Source organism: Haliotis cracherodii, unplaced genomic scaffold, assembly GCF_022045235.1.
Source record: "Haliotis cracherodii isolate W230 unplaced genomic scaffold, xgHalCrac1.p SCAF_9, whole genome shotgun sequence".
Classification (NCBI taxonomy): domain Eukaryota; kingdom Metazoa; phylum Mollusca; class Gastropoda; order Lepetellida; family Haliotidae; genus Haliotis; species Haliotis cracherodii.
This window is the reverse complement of record NW_027266343.1, coordinates 7,532,944-7,555,582: the sequence shown is the minus strand read 5'-3', so window position 1 is coordinate 7,555,582 and position 22,639 is coordinate 7,532,944. Positions and strand designations below refer to the sequence as shown.

General features: G+C 35.4%; 1 protein-coding gene and 1 pseudogene across 1 annotated transcript; one reads left to right on the top strand and one right to left on the bottom strand.

Annotated features, from left to right (window-relative positions):
- Positions 1-944: 944 nt before the first annotated feature.
- Positions 945-8,407, bottom strand: LOC139453197 (uncharacterized). The gene is made up of 4 exons (XM_071234826.1): positions 8,296-8,407; positions 2,036-2,092; positions 1,389-1,641; positions 945-1,183 (listed from the first exon to the last, which is right to left on the bottom strand). Exons 1-3 carry the CDS (start codon positions 8,390-8,392, stop codon positions 1,424-1,426), a joined length of 372 nt encoding a protein of 123 aa, XP_071090927.1. The 5' UTR covers positions 8,393-8,407; the 3' UTR covers positions 945-1,183; positions 1,389-1,423.
- Positions 8,408-11,478: 3,071 nt separating this feature from the next.
- On the top strand, positions 11,479-16,733 carry LOC139453034 (uncharacterized; annotated as a pseudogene).
- Positions 16,734-22,639: the final 5,906 nt, after the last annotated feature.

Sequence of the window (22,639 nt, the reverse complement as noted above, 5' to 3'; positions counted from 1 at the left end):
CGAATCCAAATAATGTGTGTCCCAGTGTGTACACATGTTTACAAGCTCAAAAATTGGCTCAGAAAATGCATTACTGCAGAAATTTCTGGCAGAATTTTTTTTTTCTGCAGAAATTTCTGGCAGTATTTTTTTTTTCTACAGAAATTTCTGGCAGAATTTTTTTTTTCTACAGAAATTTCTGGCAGAATTTTTTTTGCAGTAATATTTAGCAGGATTGTTTAAACTCAGGAGAAATAAGGTTCAATCATTGGATAGTTTAATCTGGAAATGCTTTAAATGACCTTTTTCTACAGAAATTTCTGGCAGAATTTTTTTTCTGCAGTAATATCAAGCATCAATCTTTGGAGAGTTTAAATTGAATTCAGCAATTGAATATATTTATCTTGGTATTATATTTACCAAATTTATCAGGAAAAGTTGACGTCACTCGAATTAAACAATGGAACAATAATATTATGTTGGCCTCATACCTTTGTTTACCAGACAGATGCAAATCCTTGAACCTTGAGCTTACCGTATAATTATCTAAATTATTATGAGAATTTCAGTGACCATTTTCAATGGCCTTTTTACGACTTGTACAACATTAAAGGTGAATGTGATTCTCAAAAAATAAATTTCATAATTATTCCATGGGGCCAACCAAATATATAATCCCCTGTTGAAATTCAAAGAAACAACCTACATGTGATATACTGTACTCTGAAAGTAGATTAACTTCAGACATGGAAAAAAAAGAACACAACCAAGATTTTACGATATAACTGCATATATTGTTTCATAAATTTCATTGTGCACATCTCATCTAAAATATATATATATATAATTCTGAAACACATGACATACAAAGTACAAAACTCCTGCAATGCAATCCTCGGCAATATCTTAGCCACATAGCTTAGACAAAAAAAAAAAATATGTACATTTCAGCAACTTGTTCTCAAACTAGTTTTACGAAATTCTGTGATGTTCTAGTTATTGTACTGCTCTTTGTCAGCAGAATTTTATATAGTTTAACATATATTGTTCATATCAAATTTTGTTTCGTCACGATATGGCTGAAATACTGCCGATGTGTCGTTAAACTTTAACTCACTCACTCACTCACATTTCAGCAATACTTGCTGCTCCTTCATTATTGTTCTGATACTGACGCTTGTCTTCGGTGCTTTGTCAGAGTGATCTGAAAGTAATAAAATAAATGTAAAGAATATGAGAACATAATTAAAATCACAGTGCATCTATACAATAAAAGCAAAAATAGTAACCTCATGAAGTTGGGTTGTTTCTCTGCCCACATTACACATATTCTAAGTAATGCTGACTAACCCTAATATTACACATCACAATACATATTTCAAAAGAAATGCAATATTTATTGAAATTACCTTTGATTGTTTTTGCAGTTTTTCATTGTTCTTCTCTATTGCCTCTTGAACTTTAGTTGGGAGGGTTGTCGCTTCCCTTTGTGGCAGGCATGAAGGGCTTGAAGTCTGATAGCTCGGTGGTGGGTGTCCGGATGTCCCCAATCTTGAAGGAGGGCATCGCGGGTTGTTGCAGGCTTCTGTCTAAGTTCCCTTGCAAATACACTAAACAGTTGATCCAAATCTTCATGCCCCACCATGAGAAAGAAAGTTTCACCTGAAAATAGTATTTACATCAGTATTATCACTATGAAAACAAATCAAATTGTACAAAACTTGTTTATTTACAGAATACTGATTTGAGTATTGAGAATATTGAGAGAAAAATAAATCTTATGCATTTTTCAAGTTTCAACATAGTGTGCAGATTCTTTTATACTGGGGATGAGCAATTGGACATGAAATGCTTTTGCTTCAAAACAATTCTAATGTGGTTTAAAACAATTTACATAAATTATAAAAATATTAACCACTGCTGTGATTTCAGCATTTACTTTGAATTGTATAGTATAGCCTCAAGGAATAAATACACAATACATGATATTGTATGTGGAATCATATACCAATAATTTCATTGATAACTATCTTCATGATAGCACTAAAAGTGATACCTTGGATTGCAGCGTCCACTTTTGACTGGCCGACAAAATCTTGCAGCTTTACTGGTCCTGGAAATGTCAAATAAATATTTGAACAATACATAAATTGCAACTTTAATGTAATTGGATAGTCATACAAATATAACAATTGCCAATTTCAATTCTCAGAAATCCACAATGCCTCCAAAATTAGACAAGCCTACCAGACAAACATTGAATTTATTCAACAGGCCCGTACCAAGCATTTAGCTAAGACAAAGATAAATTTCTATCCTTCTAAACGTGTGTTACAAATATAATGTACAAACAAATGTCTTGACATACATAGCATGATCCCATTACAAAACAAATCCCATTACATCCTTTACTAATAATACTGGACAAACTACAATAACATAACCCATATATGTGCACTGTGGATACTAAGCTTCACTGATAAGAATCTACATAACTCCCTCCCTAGGATATGTAGACAGTAATATATGTTTTGGTTTAGTTTTTTGTTTACAAAAATACTGTTGCTAGGATGCAGCAGTGAACTTATTGTTGTGTTTGTTTGCTTGTTTCTATAACAATATTCCAGCTATATGACAGCAGTCTGTAAATATTTGAGTTTGGACCAGTCCATCCAGGGACTGATATCTTGAGCATCAGGTTACGCAATTGGGATACGATGACACACATCAACCTAGTCAGGGAGCCTGACCACCGGATCCCCTTAGTCGCCTCTTACAACAAGCATAGTTTCCTCTTATGGCAAGCATGGGTTGCTGAAGACCTTTTGTGATGCATGCCATATATATAGCTAATATTAGCAAATTCCATTCTGGAGTATACACTGAGCCACAGCGGGCAGCTAATTTTGGCTTATGGCACATGTAACTAGTACTTTGGGGGAACTTTTGTACTGAAAGTGTTGTTTCATTGGTTGCCATCAGTTACAGAGACACATGGACAAATTGACTTACTATGAAACTGGATGTAACATTTATTTAAATAACTTTGTGCAACATACTTCCTTATAATAATTATGGTTTCTTTTATTCACTGTGGCACATGAACACTCGCTCACCTGGAATGAGTGAGTGAGTTAGGTTAGACGCCACTTTGAACAGTATTTCAGGTATATCATGGCGTGTCAACTTGATGTGGGAGGAAAGCCCAGTGTGATGTAGGTCTAAGACATTTACCACTGGTCAAACCCATGAGCATGTGTATGATGCTGAACCATGAACCGAACACCGAGGAGTAAGAAGTGAAAAACTCCCTTAATATTGGAAGAATTATTATGTCATTATAATGTGAAAAGGAACAAGTCTTGAGTCCCACTACCAACTAACCACATTTCATTATTTTGAGCAATAACCGAGTTATGGGTGGCAAATTTCCAATTCAAGAAATTGGGGTTGTCAATCAGGTAAAGTTTCATTGTCCAGTGGTCTCTAACAAGATTGCTTGTATTGTGCAAAGAATTGCATTTTGAGAGAGTGCAAATTAAGGGCATGTAATGGTCAAAATATAAAACATTACGAAAACAAAATCTGTGATGATCCCCATTACAATCTCTACATACTGGATTTCATTAGAGCACTAAAATTACTGCACATGTATCACCTTTCAAACAAAAATGACTTAAGAAGTAATGGTCGTAAATAGCTTTATCAATATTGGTGTTATGGCATCAACACACTTGAAGTTTTGGAGAATATTTGTTCTAAATCTAAGACGGCTAAGTGGCAATCAATTCCAATTCCATTTTTAATGAGTTGATTTCCCACAAATACTTGATGGAAATAACTTGATTCTGATTGGACAATCAGGTTATGAAATCACAATAATCCCCCTCTTATTAAAAAGGCTGTTTTGAAACGTAAACTAATATTTTATAAAGTAGTACTTTTTTACAGTCATTGTCTATAAGCATTTTAAAATATTTATATTTATAGGATACAACATGCAAAGTTTCACTACAATATTGAAAGGATGTGTGGCAATACATTTTGTGCAGAAAACCATAAAAATCTACAGAGAGAATGAATTTCAAGTTTTGAGAACAACAGAGGGCTTGACATTGGCACTTTTCATTTTAGAAATGTTACATCATATCTTTTGTGTCACAGTGAGAGATATGTCATCCTAGTGGCTAGCTTAATTATCTTTTGGGGTGCCCACTTCATGGTAGTTTTTGTGCTACATGCTTTCAATGCCTGACCTATGTGTAAACAAACTGTTTAAGCATATACAGCACCACTGTCGGTGATTTTGTTTGTTTGTTCACTTTCTTGTTTAACACTGCACTCAAACAATATTTCAGCTATATGACGGTGGTCTGTACAGAAGTCTAGACCAGACAATAAAGTGATTGACATCATGAACATCAATCTATGAATTGGGATATGTTGACAAGCGTCAACCATGTCAATTAGCCTTACCACCCAATCCCGTTAGTCGCTTCTTACGACAAGCATAAACACAACATGTTTTTAATGTGGAGCATGGTTACCTGTAGATTTATCCATGCTTAATTTAAGATTTGAAACCTCATTCTCTGTTTTCGTTTCCAAGTTCAATTTAGTGCAGTTTACAGGTTACCAAGAGAAACATTGAAAACACAGTATTTTTATCTCCTGATATACTGAATAAAGTTGGTAGCATATATATAGGTATTAATAGAGTTAGATAAAGTGACAGTAACATGAGAATGATATGAATTTCAAGTCTAAAGACACTAGTTAGTCTGAAAATGTCATGTAATACTGAAAATGTCATGTTTTAATGAAAACTTGATTTTTAAACATTTTGATAATGCCATACAAAAAACATTCATAAACAAACATCTCACAAAACTGTGATGCAATAAGATCAGTGTCATGTATTTTTAAAATGGTATTCTATCATTAAGTATTGTGACAATGTCTTGCGCACTTAACATAAACTGTATGTTTTGGGCCATATTTTCAGTGCCCCAGCTGTAGTGTTCGGAACTGGTTGAAATTCACAACAAGAATGATGAATAAATCATACAACATTTGTCAAGATTAATCAAATTCTCTCAGATACATGTAGCCTATAGATCCTATAATTGCATCAGTGTTACAGTCGCGCTCGCATGTTGCTGTATATAAAAAAATTAACCTTTGAGATATTAAAACAGTATTATCTCACGTAATTATTCCAAGCTGATGTAATTATTCCAACTTTTTTATTTCCAAGTGTATATTTTTAAATGATATTGAAGTTTAAACAATTGACATAAGAATCGCAAGTGTGTGTTTTTTTGTTGTTGCTTGAATGGGCAGTTAAAATAATAATGTAAAAAGTATCCAGTTGGTTATTAAATTACATTCATTTTCCCTAAACCAATATCAGCAGTTATTGCTTTTTTATGACATAAGTAGAAATAAGTTATATTGTTTATTTTTATATAAAACATGAATTACCAATAAAAACATCATATTTGGAAGGCAATCTGCCATTAATATAATGTAAGTATCTTGTAGGGATCAGCAAACAGTGCAGACAAACATTAAGGATGTGCAGGGGCAACTTAAGATTAAAGATTTCTTGAAATGTTAATGGTTATCCAAAAACTTAATAAAGCATCAATTACACATCTCTTTTATAGCACTGCTTGTGAAAAAGAATTATTGTTGATTTGTCTCACGATTTCACTACTGAAAAAACTTTTCGTGAATATCAACTTTGTCTTTCATGCATTGTACACATGCTTCAATAAAAAAACCATTTTGTATAATAGAATGTTATGTTAATCATTATCAGATTTAACTCAAGAGTTACAAATATCTATTTAGATATTTATCTAGTTTACATAACCCTAACAATGACTACTGAATTTCTTCCATTTAAAAATTCTTGTTATCATAAAACTTTAAAATAGGCACGTCAAGATAAGTTGTATTCTACAACTGAAATCAATGTTAGTGACGAGACTTTAATAGACTTTTTAAAGCATTTTACACTGATGGACAGTCATGAACATGATTATTTGTCCGCTTTCCTAAACTTACATTTAACCTAGCTGACAAACCCCTTGTGAAATAATAATATGAATACACTGAATGGTATGAATGACCTGACAAACATCAGACTATGTTTATTCATTGTCTTTTTCTTATGCATACTACTTTAGTATGCCAAACTCTTAAAACATGTAAACACAATATATCATATTAAAGATAACAAGTTATGTAAAGTATGTTTTAAAACTTGTGGCTAGTTTGCTTACTTAATAATATTTGTATCAAAATGGATATTAAATTGAACTAAAACTGTAAAGACAAATAAACAGGCAGAGATAAAACACAACAGCAAAATGTGAGCCTTCATAAAAACAAACACATGTGTGGATTTGAATCTCTCATAGTGCATGATCCTATCTGTATTACAACCACAATTTATGCCACACAATTCTGTTATCGATGTGCTTTGTAATGACCATTTCGCGATTTTATGAACGAATGATTCTGTCAAAGTACCTTAATCCTTATCCACATTCTGACTGGTGATGAATGATTCTTGTCAATGTTTTTTATAACCTTGTTACCTCAGGGAGCAAAAACATGTTACTATTTGCACAAGATTATTCCTGTTTCACAAAATTTTGGTTGAAAAAGTATGTACCAAGGATGATGATTTGTGAGATTTGAGAATAGATGCCTTGAACATGAATAAATCCTAAGTTATGTTTTAAGACACTTTGTCCCCAAAAGAGTTACCAGGTACATATGATCTGACACTCCCAACCTTTCGTAATCACAACATTCAACTTTTGGCTTTTGCATAGAGAATGGAATCTATTCATATACGTATGTGAAGGTTTTGCCTTATTGTATCAACAAGTTATTTCCATGAAAATTAATAATGTTTAACTTGTTTGTAAATTGATGAGAAATAAGTTAGGTTTATTATGCAGATAGCAAATGTGTGCTTGGTAGTAATAATGAAACAATAGTTCAAAGAAATACATTCATTGATACTGTGTATGTGCAATAGCACTAATTACTTTCAGCATGTGATACTGTGTTATCATACACGACCATATCAGACAACCCATTCATCTGTAATCAGACAACCCATTCACCTGTAATCAGACGTGACACACCTGCTTGTGTGGGCCCCTTCACGTTCTTATTACATAGGAATTAGCAATCAATGCTGTCAACTTATTTGTATGTTATGATTACTGCTCCTGTGATAATATGACATATCGTTTTATAATAAAAATGTATGATGCATGTTTGGGTAACCTAAAATATACAGTTGTGACTCATCACTAACATAGCCCCACACGCACCAGAAAACATTGGATCAACGATAAAGTTGTGAGTCTTGAATGAGTGAGTTTGGTTTAACACCGCTTTTAACAGTATTCCAGTTATATCGTGGCGTGTCAGCTTAATGTGGGAGGAAAGCCACGAGCACAGATATGGTGCTGACAACCTAGAAACATTGGACGAACCGGGATTCAAACCATAGGTTTCTGGCGTGCCCAAGGGACACAACTTTGCACGGTGAATTGAAATGCCTTAGACTACTGGTAGTGTCTGTATATAATTAGTATCAGGTCTTATCCATAATACTCCTTGTCAAACCCTTACGTTTATCGAATTTTGTTTTCATGCTAAATTCGGTTCCATTTTGAAGGTCACTTTTACATGTATCCAGTTGGAAACAGCAATTATTAATAAAGATTTTGCATTATTCCTGGGCTTTCAGAAATTCGATATCGACATGTCCTATAAAAACAAAGAAAGTGTTCTATCACTAGGATCACTCGACAGTGTGTCTCGTAAACTTGCCTAGCCCCACGCCTACTGTGTAAGCACCACAGAGTAGCCCGAGCCACCCACCAACTCACACCCTAATTAAGTCATGGCCTTGCCGGCAACGAGGGCAACACTTACCTGGTATACTACGTACGTAACACCAATATAATGCCACGTGAAGCCATATATTGGCTACACAATCCGCGAACTTTCACAGAGCCCTGGCTCTTCGGCTCTTCCTTTCCTAGCTCATGTTAAAATTTTGATAAAAAATCATGCACCGTGCTTAGATTCCGAAACGAAATTTAAATTGGCAACACCATCGGTGATGGTAAAAACACCCAGCGAAACGCAAGACCGATGGAGTACCTCACCCCTACATTCGCCTGACATGTTTATTTTCGCGTTCGTAGCTCAACTCTATCTAATATTGCTGATGCAATAAATGAACTATATTTAACCATATTGCACATAAACATTACTTACCAATTTCAGTGCTTTTCTTTTTGGGCAGATTTCTTGAAGAAAGGTGTCTGTCTTGACTGTTGATGAGGTTTGTAATATCTGTAATGGGTAGCAACATGTTCGATGAATATGTTCATAAAGAAACCATGATACAAACAGAAGGCCAACGTTATTCAAGATATATACAGTGTTTGGTGTACAAAAATAAAATAAAATGCTTCTTACCCATGATAACGTTGTTGAAGCAGAGCTGGTCAACCCTGCTTAGGCATCCAGAGCTTCTCACTGCGACCAGAACTTGGGTTTTCGGTGTGATTTACCTACTTGTTGAATAGTTATCGTTTGACCGCCTGACTGAACGTTCTCGAAGATTTAACGATATTTAACGATACGTAATTAGGGTTAAACTTACTTACTTTGGAGATTTAACGTGCGCTTTTCGACTGATGCGTATTTCGCACACGGTAGGGTTAAATCTTCATACACCATTTTTATGGTCGGGCGTCCACGGCTGATTGGTTTTGCAAATCAAACACAAGGGTGTATATCACGCCCCCTTGAGTGTTCACTGGGTGGTCACGTAATCTGTTGTAAGGTTTGGCACCAGCATCTCAGGTTACAATTTGATATTAATTCAAGTAATCCACTGATAATGTACATAGGTAGTTAACCTAATTACATTTAGTTTTGTCCGACAAGGAGCGAGTTTACACTTTTTTTAGACATAGACTTTGTAACAGGCTCTTCCCCTGGAAAAACATATATTGTAAATAAATATTTTGCCGTTTCCATCAACCTTAACACGTGATGTTCTATAACTGTTGTCTTGTACACTATCCATAGTGTAAGTCAGCTCGAGGAATTTTCATATAGTATTATCATTAATCAACATATCCTATGCAACAGTTATGTTGCTATCCGGACAAAACTATTTCAACATTCTATATTGTATCGCAAATGTAAACGAATAGTTTTTATTATAAATACAAACCTACATGTTAAGCGGTAATACCACTCACGCATTAAATAACATATATGAACAACTGTTGGATTATAAAGTCTCACGTCGGTTCCTCCGTGCAACTTCATGCCTGACTTACATTCATATTGTTCTTTCAACACACTTACGCTTCTCCAAATTTAGAAAGAAGCTGTGTACACAGTGTTCTTGCGAGTTACATTTACGCGTCCGGTTTGGCGGCAACTTCAAAGAGTGGACAAATGGTTGCTCCTTCAGGTAGCTATAATTACCCTCTCTATAATGCAATATCGTATTATCCATTTGTAATGAATGATAGTAACACTTGATTGGATTGGATTCAGTTAAATCTACATTTCTCAGGGTCTCTAACATCGAGATTTGAAATATCTTTCATGTAAATACCTTCTTTGTCTTGTGACTTGTATATATTCGTGTATATTCAGAATAGTACCTTCGCATTCCTGAAAAGTCTTTGCACAATGGCACAAGCAACGCGCGGTCTCTTTCTGTGAAAAATAGAACTCTTTATTTCAGCCACAGCAAAGATCCCGAACCACGCGCAGTCAGCAATGTTACGTCTGGTTACCGTCTTGCAGTTACGATACAGGTAAGTCGTCAAAATATGTATTGTTTTATTTCTGGATACGCCGACCCTAGAACGTGGAAATATACAATTTAAATGTGTGGCTTTGCTGACATGCGAGACGCGTTTTGTAAGAGTCTAAGTGTAGTGCATTTATTTCTACCAATTTTGATAAAAGATACGCAAACACACTAATCTGAAAAGGAGATAGATCCATCTCCTGTGGTTTTTTTATGTCTTGTATACTGTCTACGTGTTGTTGCTGTATGGCGACACTTGTTGTGTTTGTGTAGCTATATGAATTTGCCTGTGGTGATCGGTGAAAGTGAAAACACGGTTATTTACAAAATACCAATCCATGCAGTATTTAGATAATTTACATGCGAGCTACTCGGTTATTTATAACGTTCGAATTATTTCGATAAAAATAACTATTAGGACCTGATGTTTATGAATATAACAAATTTGTTTTAATGTTTTCCTAAAATCAAAACATATATCCATCAAAGCTGGTGCTGGGGGTAGGGGGGGAGAGACAATTTGGAATACCCAAGCGATGCATATTGTACGTGCTGTGCCGCCAGACTTCCTGCCAACAAGGCAATTAAATTTTTCTCGGGTATTGTCACTTCATACGGTGATACATTGTCTCGCGCGCGTGGTCGAAGGGTATTGTTTATCAGCGCCACCTTTATCATGCCATGTGATCGTTTTGTTAATTACACTGTATGTTACGGTTTCGCCGATCCTCAACTTTCAAAGCCTCCAATAAAATTTATGTGATCATTATCTTATCCTTATTCCGACTTATCCCCCCCCCCCCCCCCCCCCCCCCTCCCCCGCCCCCATGCACACACACACACTCCAAAAGCAAATTCACTGAGGCTTGACCAATACCAATTAACAGTTGAACAGTTCGCATCTAGTATGTTATTGTATATATTGAAAACCGTGAGCGTGCTACTATGGGGAGAGGGGAGGGTTTAGGGAGGGTGTTGGTTCTTCACCTGGTCACTCATCAATCAGACTGTATACGGTATACTTCAATAATGATAAAATATCATTAGTCCTTGGGGTGCCCGAGTTACTTTTCTTTTCGTCTGTCGATTCATATTTTGAAAAATCAAAGGGGAACCACTCCAGCTTATGCAGCACACACATTTGGGAAGGTGGCTTCAATCATAATAATATTTCTTATCATGGCTTCACACTCGTTCCGAACTTTTTTAAGATCGGACACCAGGTTATGCTGTCGGAAAGTCAAGACATTTCTTTATTTTCTTGAATAGAGACAGGCCTATCGGAAATTCGAAATTGAACAGCAACGCCAAATATACATTCCGGCGCAGTGATCAGTGGTGAGGAGCAGCCTAGTCCTGTACCAGGCAGGCCGCATGGCGCACTGGATGGTTTGTGCATTATGTATATCAAGTTCAGTCCCTCGTGTTATTTAATGCCACACTTGGCAATATTCAAGCCATTTGAAGACAGCCTGGTCCGGTGATTTTTGTTATGAGCAACAATCCATGCCACCATGCCATGACACTGTCAACATAGGTTGCTCTTGACCAATTCTAACCTGAAATTCCCCAGTTCAGTAGCATAAGAGCCCTATCTTCTCCTACAAAATAAGAGATATATGATAAGGACCTCTGTATTTGTTGCATTGTCTTGTTTACAGGTTTATGCATTCCATGATGATGACCAGGACCTAGAAGTGACCCTAGTTCAGGTGAGTTACAACAAGTCATACTCAATGAAAATGAACCATGTCACCTCATATGAGCTAATACTTTTACTTTATGTTTGCGGCTTATCAGGGACAATTACTTAATTATTTCATCTTGGTCATGAGGCCATTAGCGGTGACATGATGACAACAGCAACCTACATGACATGTACAGGCTCCTAATATTGGATGAGCAATGAAGCCCAGTTGCTGATTCTTTGAGTGGATAGTCTGAACTAGGCATTTCATTTATCCTCAGAAAAAATGTCATTTATATATAATGTACATTTTTCAACTGAATTAGTTTGACGTTGACATTATGTTGCAGGGGTTACTCCATGAGGAATCAGCACAGGAACGTCATGAGGTTAGTAAAGCAGAAACAGAAACCCAGATAGCCCACCTGTACCTGTAAAGTTTGCATACTGTTGTTACCGGGGACACAGGTGGCCTATTCATCTATGGCGCCGCAATTCGCTGTACAGAGTTGCATCCCCTGGGCACACCAGAAACCTATGATTGTGGGTTCGACTCCAGGTTTGCCCCGGTTCTAGGTTTATCAGCACCATACCAGTGCTCGTGGGTTTCACCGAAGTGGTCAACGTCTGAGACCTGCATCACTTCGGGGTTTCCTCCCACATTAAGCTGACACGCCGCAATATACATGTAACTGTAATACTGTTAAAAGCGGTGTTAAACTCACTAACTTCTTTATGACCGTATACTTAATCTTGCCATAGACTTAAAATGCCAGAAGTTTATAAAGCTATTTTGACCCAATATTCAGCAGTTTTCTTTTTGCATGTATCTGCATATACTTAATGTGAAGTGAAGTGTGTTAATTGTTTGAGAAGTTCAACTGACTAGTGAGTAACATATTATGGAACCATACACCCATATGATATGTTTCTTTTATTAGAATCTACCCGTCATGGAATGCCAGGATCTTCCAGTAAGTACTTTGTCAGATTTGATACTACTTTAACCTCATTTTACAGTGCATATTAAACATTGTGTGTACACATGGTTTGTTATTCTTAATTATACTAAAATATTACTACATGTATGTAACTGAAAGTTATTATGATCCACATGATCAAATAAGCTATTTTGAATACCTATGATAAGAGAAGTATGCAATTTATGTAACTTTATGTACCTATTAGTGTATCTTTTCGAAAAACTACTATTTTCAGGTGATACTTTACAAAGGAAGAGCACCACAAAAGAGTAGAAAGGTAATTAAACTTTAATCATTTCATGAACAACATACCGGTATATTAAATGAATTACTATATTAGCTTGAAAAGTAATGTTATTGCTGTGATGGTAAGGTTCAGTGACTGCATGTCTTGAATATGTCTTGCAGACTTGAATATGAATACAATGTTGTTTTTGGTAATAGTTAATTTTTTTTAAGAGTGGTGTTTAAGTAACAATGATATCATTCATATGCATAAGGTATTTAATACTTTCTTTATCAGATTCCACATTCAAGTTCAAGGCTTAGAAGCATGAGGAAAACAGGATCTGAAAAGGTAAGTTAGGAAAGCTTTCCATTTATGGATTGGATATATATGGACGGCTTAGTTTTGAATTAATGCTGTTTTCAAACATTCCTTTAACACTTAACCATTTTAATAAATGGTTTCACACAAATAAATGCTCCATCTGTCAGTTATAAAACTTCCGTTTGTCATCTTCTCTGAACTAAGTGCCAGGTCATAGAAAAGGAATATCAATGTCAAATACATGTCAGGCAGACTGATCAAGCACCTGATTGTTTGTTTTGGTGTAGCCTACATTTTAAGTACCAAAATTCTATAAAAAGGACCCAATTTAGGATCTTATTATGACCTTTTATGCTTCTAATTAATCTGACCTATTATTTTCAGGCATCTAAGATTGTGCAAACTGAGAAAATGGTAAGTTAATATATATGTAACTGATTTATAGTTAATTGACTAAACCCTAATATGTTAAAAATGGTAGATAGTTCCTGATATATGTAAACCAATAGTTTGATTCTCTTTCAGGTTGAGACATACTTGCAAAGAAGACAGCACAATAAAAAGGTGAGCAGATTGTAGAAATAATGGGCAGTAACTGACATGTTCATATGCTAGTGTATACATGTATGTGGATTTTCATGGGCCATGGACACTGTTGCTGTGCATGCCTATAACTGAAATTGATGACTCACCCTGATTATGATCCTTAGCAACATTACTATCCACATGGGTTTCATTCAGATGAGAGCTAATGATTCACTGTCTTATCCAAATGATAATCACCACATTTCCTTTAGCAAGATCAGTATTGTGAAAAACTGGAAATTAACACAGGCAATGGTACAGGCACTGTGTTAATACAATGTGGATTGTATTTGTGTATCTTTCTTCCCTTATTTGGCTTATTTGTCATACAGCATCTGGTATAAGATATGAATTATCAGTATCCAGTTCAAACAATCTGATATGCCCTTGCTTTAAATTGTTAAAATATAAATTGAAAACTTCAAAATAGAATATACAGAAATGACTGAATCCTCTTTGTCCACTTAGTACCATGCTTTAATATAAACACATATAACACTGATTTTGTCCATAGATGTCCCCCTGCAAATTCAATGTTGGCATGATTGTGGAGGCATTGAGGAGGATGGCTTGTGGTATGTAATTACTGTTTGCATTGTTGAAGGAAATTTCATATATTGAATTGTTTTCATCACGTTTCACACAAGTATTTTTTTATGATTATGTTCAGATTGCAACGATTTGCTAAGATACTGATGGATCATGATCTTCCTTATGTATCAATATTTATTATTTCATATCAATTAATTACTCTCCTGACTGAAAATCAATTGTCTGTCCCCCTTTTTCATACTAGGCATTTCATCTGAACTTTTTAGCTCTTTGAAACAGAAACTTTGCTTGAAGGATCACACTTTTTGTGACTCTTGAAATTGCTCACATAAATGCATTGTGACAGTAGTGAAAATGACATTTGTGTTCATTACGGAACCATTTCTTGAGTTTATGCTGAATAACATAATGTCCTTTCTGTCTGATGATTCCCATCTGTTACCCAGCTACAACCTATGCCAAGTAACTCCAGTTTTCATCTCTTTCGAAACCTCTGGGTTTTAAGCTGACATTTTATGTGATGACATGCAGATTAGCACATGTTAGTAGCATCTGAGTAGTATGATTCTTATAATTTGATGTTCTTTTTGAAGTCCAGTTCATGCTTACAGTTACTGACAAGAACTTGTTATTGTATTATCAAAATTAGGGAGACATGTGATAGAAGTTAAATGTTTTCTGACAGGAAGTGCATAGTGGTTTGAGTTGGTTGGTTTGACTTATTGTTTTTAAAAGAACTTCTATACACTTTGTATTCCAGTAGTGTTGTGTTTTCCATCTGCAAATAATAGATTCTGGGAAAATGTCAGTGGGGCAAAAGTTATTTACAGAACAGTGAAAATGGAAATTCATGTTATCCTTCATTTTCTGCCTCAATCATGATTTATTTTTTATCTTTATAAAACAAATACAGGTTTAAGGCCAAAATATTATCGGTCCAAAAGGAGAAAGTGAACCTACATTGGACTGGCTACAACTTAGACGAGTGGCTATCAACAAACAAGATTAGGTTAGAGGTAAGCAGAATACAAAGATAGAGCATATACATAATCAGTTATAAAAGTTTTCACACAGATTACAACATGATTAATGATTTTCATACCATCAATAATTTCTCATAGCTTTTTATCTGAATTTTTACATCTTCGGAGTTCATCACTATTTACATATTTGTATTGTCTAAAACATTTCACTGTGACTTTTTTAAGCCTTCAAGAATTGGTAAACATGTAACAAGAATTAATGAACAGGTTACAAGAATTAATATATAATTATATATCTGATTTAGTTAAAGGTGACGAAGTAGAGGCCCCATGGCTGGTGCACAGAGCAGATAGGTACCCTGGTCATGTGGAGCGCATTGATGGAGGTAACTCTAAGAATATTTAAATAGCCTATACCCCTTCAATTGTACGTATGCTAAGTGACCTTGAACTTTAAATATGCTATGATTGAAATTTATTAAGTCTTACATTGTCGATCCCTGGCCTCGTCATACCAAAAGACGTTAAAAGATGGTACTTGTTGTTACCCTGTCTCGCGCTCTGCATTAGGGAGCTAAAACAGGGACTGGTCAGCTTGGAGTCATGTACTGTGTACTGAGTAGGGTATTCATGTTAAACTGCGGAATGGTATTTTAGTGGGCTAGAATCAGTCCGGACTAGTATAAGCAGCCACACACACACACACACACACACACACACACGTGCATGCACGCCGCTTTATATGTGCACTAATCTTGGACACGACATTAAACCCAATTTCAACTCACCTCACCTCTCTTACATTGTTCATGTGGCTAAGGCATGTGGAATGTGTTTATTACTGAAATGAAAAGCATTTTAATGTTTTTTCATATCTTTTCAGAATATGTGCACATAGGTTTCAATGACCAGACGAAAAAAAGAATTCATTTCAAGTATGTTGAGAAGAAAACGTAAGTAAAGTAGACTATTTACATTCATAATACGTCTTATGCCGTAGGCTCTATTGTAAACTCTAAGCTGCATATAGGCTGCAATTTATCTGATGCTATATTAGACAATATGGATCCACTCATCTATACAGCTATTTTCTTCTGTGATAGGACCCATCGCTGGAAACATCGCCTCACCCATGAGACATAGTGCAAAGTCGCCCAAGGACATGTCTTGTAATATAGCATGTGTATAAATATTTTTTTGAAAGATCTCACGAAATTAGTTTTATTTTTTGTGCTTGTATTCATGTGAACTAAAAATGTTTTTTTGGGGAAAAAGGTCATTTAAAGCAACTCCAGATTAAACTATCCAATGATTGAACCTTATTTCTCCTGAATTTAAACAATCCTGCTAAATATTACTGCAGAAAAAAATTCTGCCAGAAATTCCTGTAGAAAAAAAAAAATTCTGCCAGAAATTTCTGTAGAAAAAAAAAATACTGCCAGAAATTTCTGCAGAAAAAAAAAATTCTGCCAGAAATTTCTGCAGTAATGCATTTTCTGAGCCAATTTTTGAGCTTGTAAACATGTGTACACACTGGGACACACATTATTTGGATTTGTCTCCTCGAGATCTTTCCAATGATGTAAAACATGTTTTTGTAGCTCGCTTCCTTCTGTGTGGTCAAGTTCGGACTCCTGGCCATTCCTAAGTTGTCCCGCCCTGCCTTAAATGATATTCATTTTCAATGTAGTTGAAGTCCAATTTTTGACATTGTGGGCAAAATCTTTTGTTTTCTTCTGTATTGGTATGACGTTCAGTTTCGATCATACGTTTATGGCAGCTGCATCGGAATCTTATTAGGATTTCTTGATAGATCTTCTTGTTTACTTCCTGAAGGTACATTTCTATTGTTAAATACAGTAAACTACGGTTATAACGAACTCAAAGGGACTACTTATTTTAGTTCGATATAACCGTAGTTCGTTATAAGTACATATACAGCATGACTAGAGCAAGTAGTCGGGACCAAAAAGTAAGTTCGTTATATCCGTCAGTTCGTTATAAGCATGTTCGTTATAACCGTAGTTTACTGTATGTTTTAAGTTTTGATCTTTGAGATAGGTTTTCAATCCATCGTTGTTCACCACAGTCCACGATACGTTGTTTGAATTGTGAAATGAATATTTGAGGATCTCCAACATCTTGAATTATCCAGGCGTAGCCAAATCCATACTTGAAAGAATGTTTTTTATATATGTTGCCCAGGATATACGGCCAGCTTCTTCTAATTTGTACATCATTAAATACGTTTGCTTCGGTAGACGATCAGTGTTCATAGAGATTAATTTTGTCCAGTATTTAATACATTTACTAATATAATACACATACAATCGTTGTCTTCCAGTTTCACCAAGAACACATTTAATTATATACCAATTTACATATGTATACTGTTACACATTTATTATTATATCTATTTATTGTTACACATTTATTCATATACCATTATATACAGTTAGATGCTGTTAATACTTTTGCCTGTTATGCCCACTGGAATCTGTTTCGTGGGATAATCGAGACCGTTTGTTCTCTGGTGTTGACGTTTAATATTTACCAATTATATACTGTCATGCGACTATTCAGTTATCGTCTTCACACATATATTCGATTTAATACTGTCATACAATTATATAATCATCATCATACACAACTGTACATATTACATTTAATATTGTCATGTATATATATATATATATATGTATATATACATATATCATCGTAAACCACTACATTTATTCCAGTTGATACTGTCATAGAATTTTATATATTCATTATCGTATACCATAACATATATTCCATTTAATATTGTCATACAATTATATATATTTATCGTCGTACACCACTACATATATTCCATTTAATACTATCATACAATTATATATTCATCATCGTACAGCTTTACATATATTCGATTTAATACTGTCCTGCAATTACATATACAGTAAAGTACGGTAATACCGAACTCAAAGGGACCACTCATTTTAGTTCGTTATAACCGTAGTTCATCATATATTTATACAGCATATCTACAGCTAAATGTCCTTGACAAAAACAACAGTATGTTTTATCCGTCAGTTCGTTTTAAGCGTGTTCGTTATAAACGTAGATTCCTGTATTCCATTTTATACTGTCATACAATTATGAATTCAATATCTTATATCACTACATATATTTCATTTAATACTGTCATACAATTATGTATTCAATATCGTATATCACTACATATATTTAATTAAATACTGTCATACAATTATGTATTCAATATCGTATACCACTATATATGTTTCATTTTATATTGTCACACAATTATATATTTTTCATCGTACACCACTACATATATTCCAGTTGATACTGTCATAGAATTTTATATATTCATTATCGTATACCATAACATATATTCCATTTAATATTGTCATACAATTATATATATTTATCGTCGTACACCACTACATATATTCCATTTAATACTATCATACAATTATATATTCATCATCGTACAGCTTTACATATATTCGATTTAATACTGTCCTGCAATTACATATACAGTAAAGTACGGTAATACCGAACTCAAAGGGACCACTCATTTTAGTTCGTTATAACCGTAGTTCATCATATATTTATACAGCATATCTACAGCTAAATGTCCTTGACAAAAACAACAGTATGTTTTATCCGTCAGTTCGTTTTAAGCGTGTTCGTTATAAACGTAGATTCCTGTATTCCATTTTATACTGTCATACAATTATGAATTCAATATCTTATATCACTACATACATTTCATTTAATACTGTCATACAATTATGTATTCAATATCGTATATCACTACATATATTTAATTAAATACTGTCATACAATTATGTATTCAATATCGTATACCACTATATATGTTTCATTTTATATTGTCACACAATTATATATTTTTCATCGTACACCACTACATATATTTCATTTAATACGTACATGTAACTATTTATTTATCATTGTACACAAATACGTTTATTTCATTAAATACTATCATACAGATATTTATTTATCATTGTACACAACTACATTTATTTAAATAAATACTGTCATACAGATATTTATTTATCATTGTACACAACTACATTTATTCATTAAATACTGTCAGACAAGTATTTATTTATCATTGCAAACAACGACATGTACATTTTTTTTTAATACTGTCATACAGATATTTATTTAACATTGTACACAACTACATTTATTTCATTAAATACTGTCATACAGATATTTATTCATCATTCTACCATGATTTGGGAATTTACTCGATTCTGATTGGTCAGTCAGAGGCTATTCAATCACAATAACCCCCTCTGATTGAAACAGCTGGTTTGGCGGCCGCATCACCGCGGAAGCTAATATTTATAGAATAGTACTATTTTCAGTCATTGTCGGTAGGCATATTTAAATAATTATATCTACAATTACAGGTTACAAAATGCACAGATGCGGTTACTACAATATTCAAAGAATGTGTGGAATACATTTCATGCAGAACACGATAGAAATCAACAAAGGGAATGTATTTACCTTTTGACTGGTTCCCGGATCCTCCGCTTGGTGTCGCTGCTCTTGCTCTGCTTTCCACCACACCTAATTCATTTATTTATGACATACATTTATCTATTTATCATCTTATACCACTACATATATTCCATTTGATACTGCCATACAATTACATATTTATCGTCGTACACCACGTACACATATATTCCATTTGATACTGCCATTCAATTATATATTTATTGTCGTACACCACTACAAGTTCAGTTACCTGCCTGTCCCTTATATAATTGAAGATTGTTGTGCCCCTATTGATTTATACTCGAACACCCTCACACAGCTGTTCATATACAATGTAATGGTGTTTCATGTCTATTTATTCACCAAGAAATATTGTTACACATTTACGTAACTATATACCTGTTTAATATATATTTTACGCATTTTGTATTCACGTACCATTTTCTAGTGGTCTAGTGGTAGAGCGTCCGCCCGGAGAGCGGAAAGTCCTGGGTTCGATCCCCGGCCGCGTCATCCCAAAAGACAAACAAGGACTGGTCGGCTCGGAGTCAATATACTGTGTCTGAGTGGGGTATTCATGTTAAACTGCGGCATGGTATCTCAGTGGGCTAGCACTGAATCGGCATCAGTCCGGACAACAAACACAGAGAGAGAGAGAGAGAGAGAGAGAGAGAGAGAGAGAGAGAGAGAGAGGAGAGAGAGAGAGGAGAGAGAGAGAGAGAGAGAGAGAGAGAGAGAGAGAGAGAGAGAGAGAGAGAGAGAGAGAGAGAGAGAGAGAGAGAGAGAGAGAGAGAGAGAGAGAGAGAGAGAGAGAATCATGGACATTTCATATCAATTTACTACTTGATACTGCTATGCATGTATCTATCACACCACACATTTATACACATAGATTCATACAACCATGTGTTTACAATATATTTACCTTTTGACAGATGGTGCTGCCTCTGCGACGCCTGCGATGTTCACGCTGCACACACAACCAGCATCCTGGAACGAGGCTCACAGGACTTGCAGAGGGAAAGACATGACCCTAGTTCTGCCGCGCACTGAGCAGCTTCATGCGGTCTTAATGTCCTATCTTCGTATATGGCAGACCAATTCACTGAGGTCAGATTATTAGTGTTTGGTTTGTTTGTAGTGCGGTTTGTTTTGTTTGTGGTGAGTCGCAGTTGGACTCCTTTATCAAGAATTTTCAGGAATATTTCAGCCGAAAATAAATAAATTGCAAATGATTCCATGGCATTTGATTGGCTTTTCAAGAACTTAGGTTGGACGAAAAGAGTTTGGCCACGCCTACTAGCGGTCTGCTGTTTTTTCTGGTCGGTTCATGATAGAGTGGGTTGGCTCTGTGTTGCGTTATTGCGCGGAACGATTTCACTGATTTCGTATCTTTTTTGTTTTTTTTAGTTGTTTTGTTTTGGTAAATGATAAAAAAGATCAGTGTGTGAAGTTATTTTTTGTTAACCTATTTATTTATAAGAATTGACGTCAATACAGTAGACTACGGTTATAACGAACTCAAAGGGACTACTTATTTTAGTTCGTTATAACCGTAGTTCGTTATAAGTACATATACAGCATGACTACAGCAAGTAGTCGGGACCAAAAAGTAAGTTCGTTATATCCGTCAGTTCGTTATAAGCGTGTTCGTTATAACCGTAGTTTACTGTATTGTTTTTCGTAAATGGAGGAATCAACGTAAGAACCAATGTGAACACTAATGGCTGAGATCGTCTGACTGTCTTGTTCCCGTTCAGATTATTTAATTCCAATAGTAAGTTCTAACATTGCTGTGTGGGGCTCTGTGACTTGGATGATGGGCGTGTGTAATCGTACCCCGACGGTATGGGACAGTGTTATATGGTGAGTGAGTGAGTTGGGTTTAACACCGCTTTTAACAGTATCCTAGTTATATCACGGCGTGTCAGCTTAATGTGGGAGGAAAGCCCGAAGTGATGCAGGTCTCGGACGTTTACCACTTCGGTGAAACCCACGAGCACGGGTATGGTGCTGACAAACCTAGAAACGTAATCGGGGCGAACCGGGATTCGAACCCACAATCATAGGTTTCTGGCGTGCCCAAGGGCACAGCGAATCGCGGCGCCTTAGACGACTGGGCCACCCGTGCCCCCCAGTGTTATATGGATCACCGGTATGATTTATCATGATTTGATCATTTACAAACTGGCACTGCCGTGATACAGCTGCAATACTGATGATCCTGTCTACGGCGTTAAACAACAAACAAACTCTCTCAAGTCAACCCTGGACCTGCTTCCACCGTTTAAAACAAATACAGTAAACTACGGTTATAACAAACACGCTTATAACGAACTGACGGATGTAACGAACTTACTTTTTGGTCCCGACTACTTGCTGTAGTCATGCTGTATATGTGCTTATAACGAACTACGGTTATAACGAACTAAAATTAGTAATCCTTTTAAGTTCGTTATAACCGTAGTTAACTGTATAGAAACCGCACAGGACAATCGCTGTTTGACCATTGTCAACCAGGTGTTCGAAATCCTTCATATGCACGAACATTTATGTACATTTAGTAAACATTAATTTCGTTATATTTGTGCAGTGTGGACGACATCTGGTTTGGTTTACACGACAGCACCACCGGTACACCCCCCGTATTCTTCTGGAACGACTGTTCGCCGTTAGAATCAACTACATGGACACATTGGGGGGTTTCGGAACCAAATAATGTTCCATATCACAAATGCATGGCACTGTCTGGCAGCAGTTTCATGTGGCATTCATTCAGTTGTATGATGTCCAAACAGTTCATCTGTCAAGCTCCTCTCGGTGAGACGATATTAAATACAGCCAAACCTTTGGTTGAAACTGTGGGCAGATGTCTTCTCAAAATAAGTTAAGGAA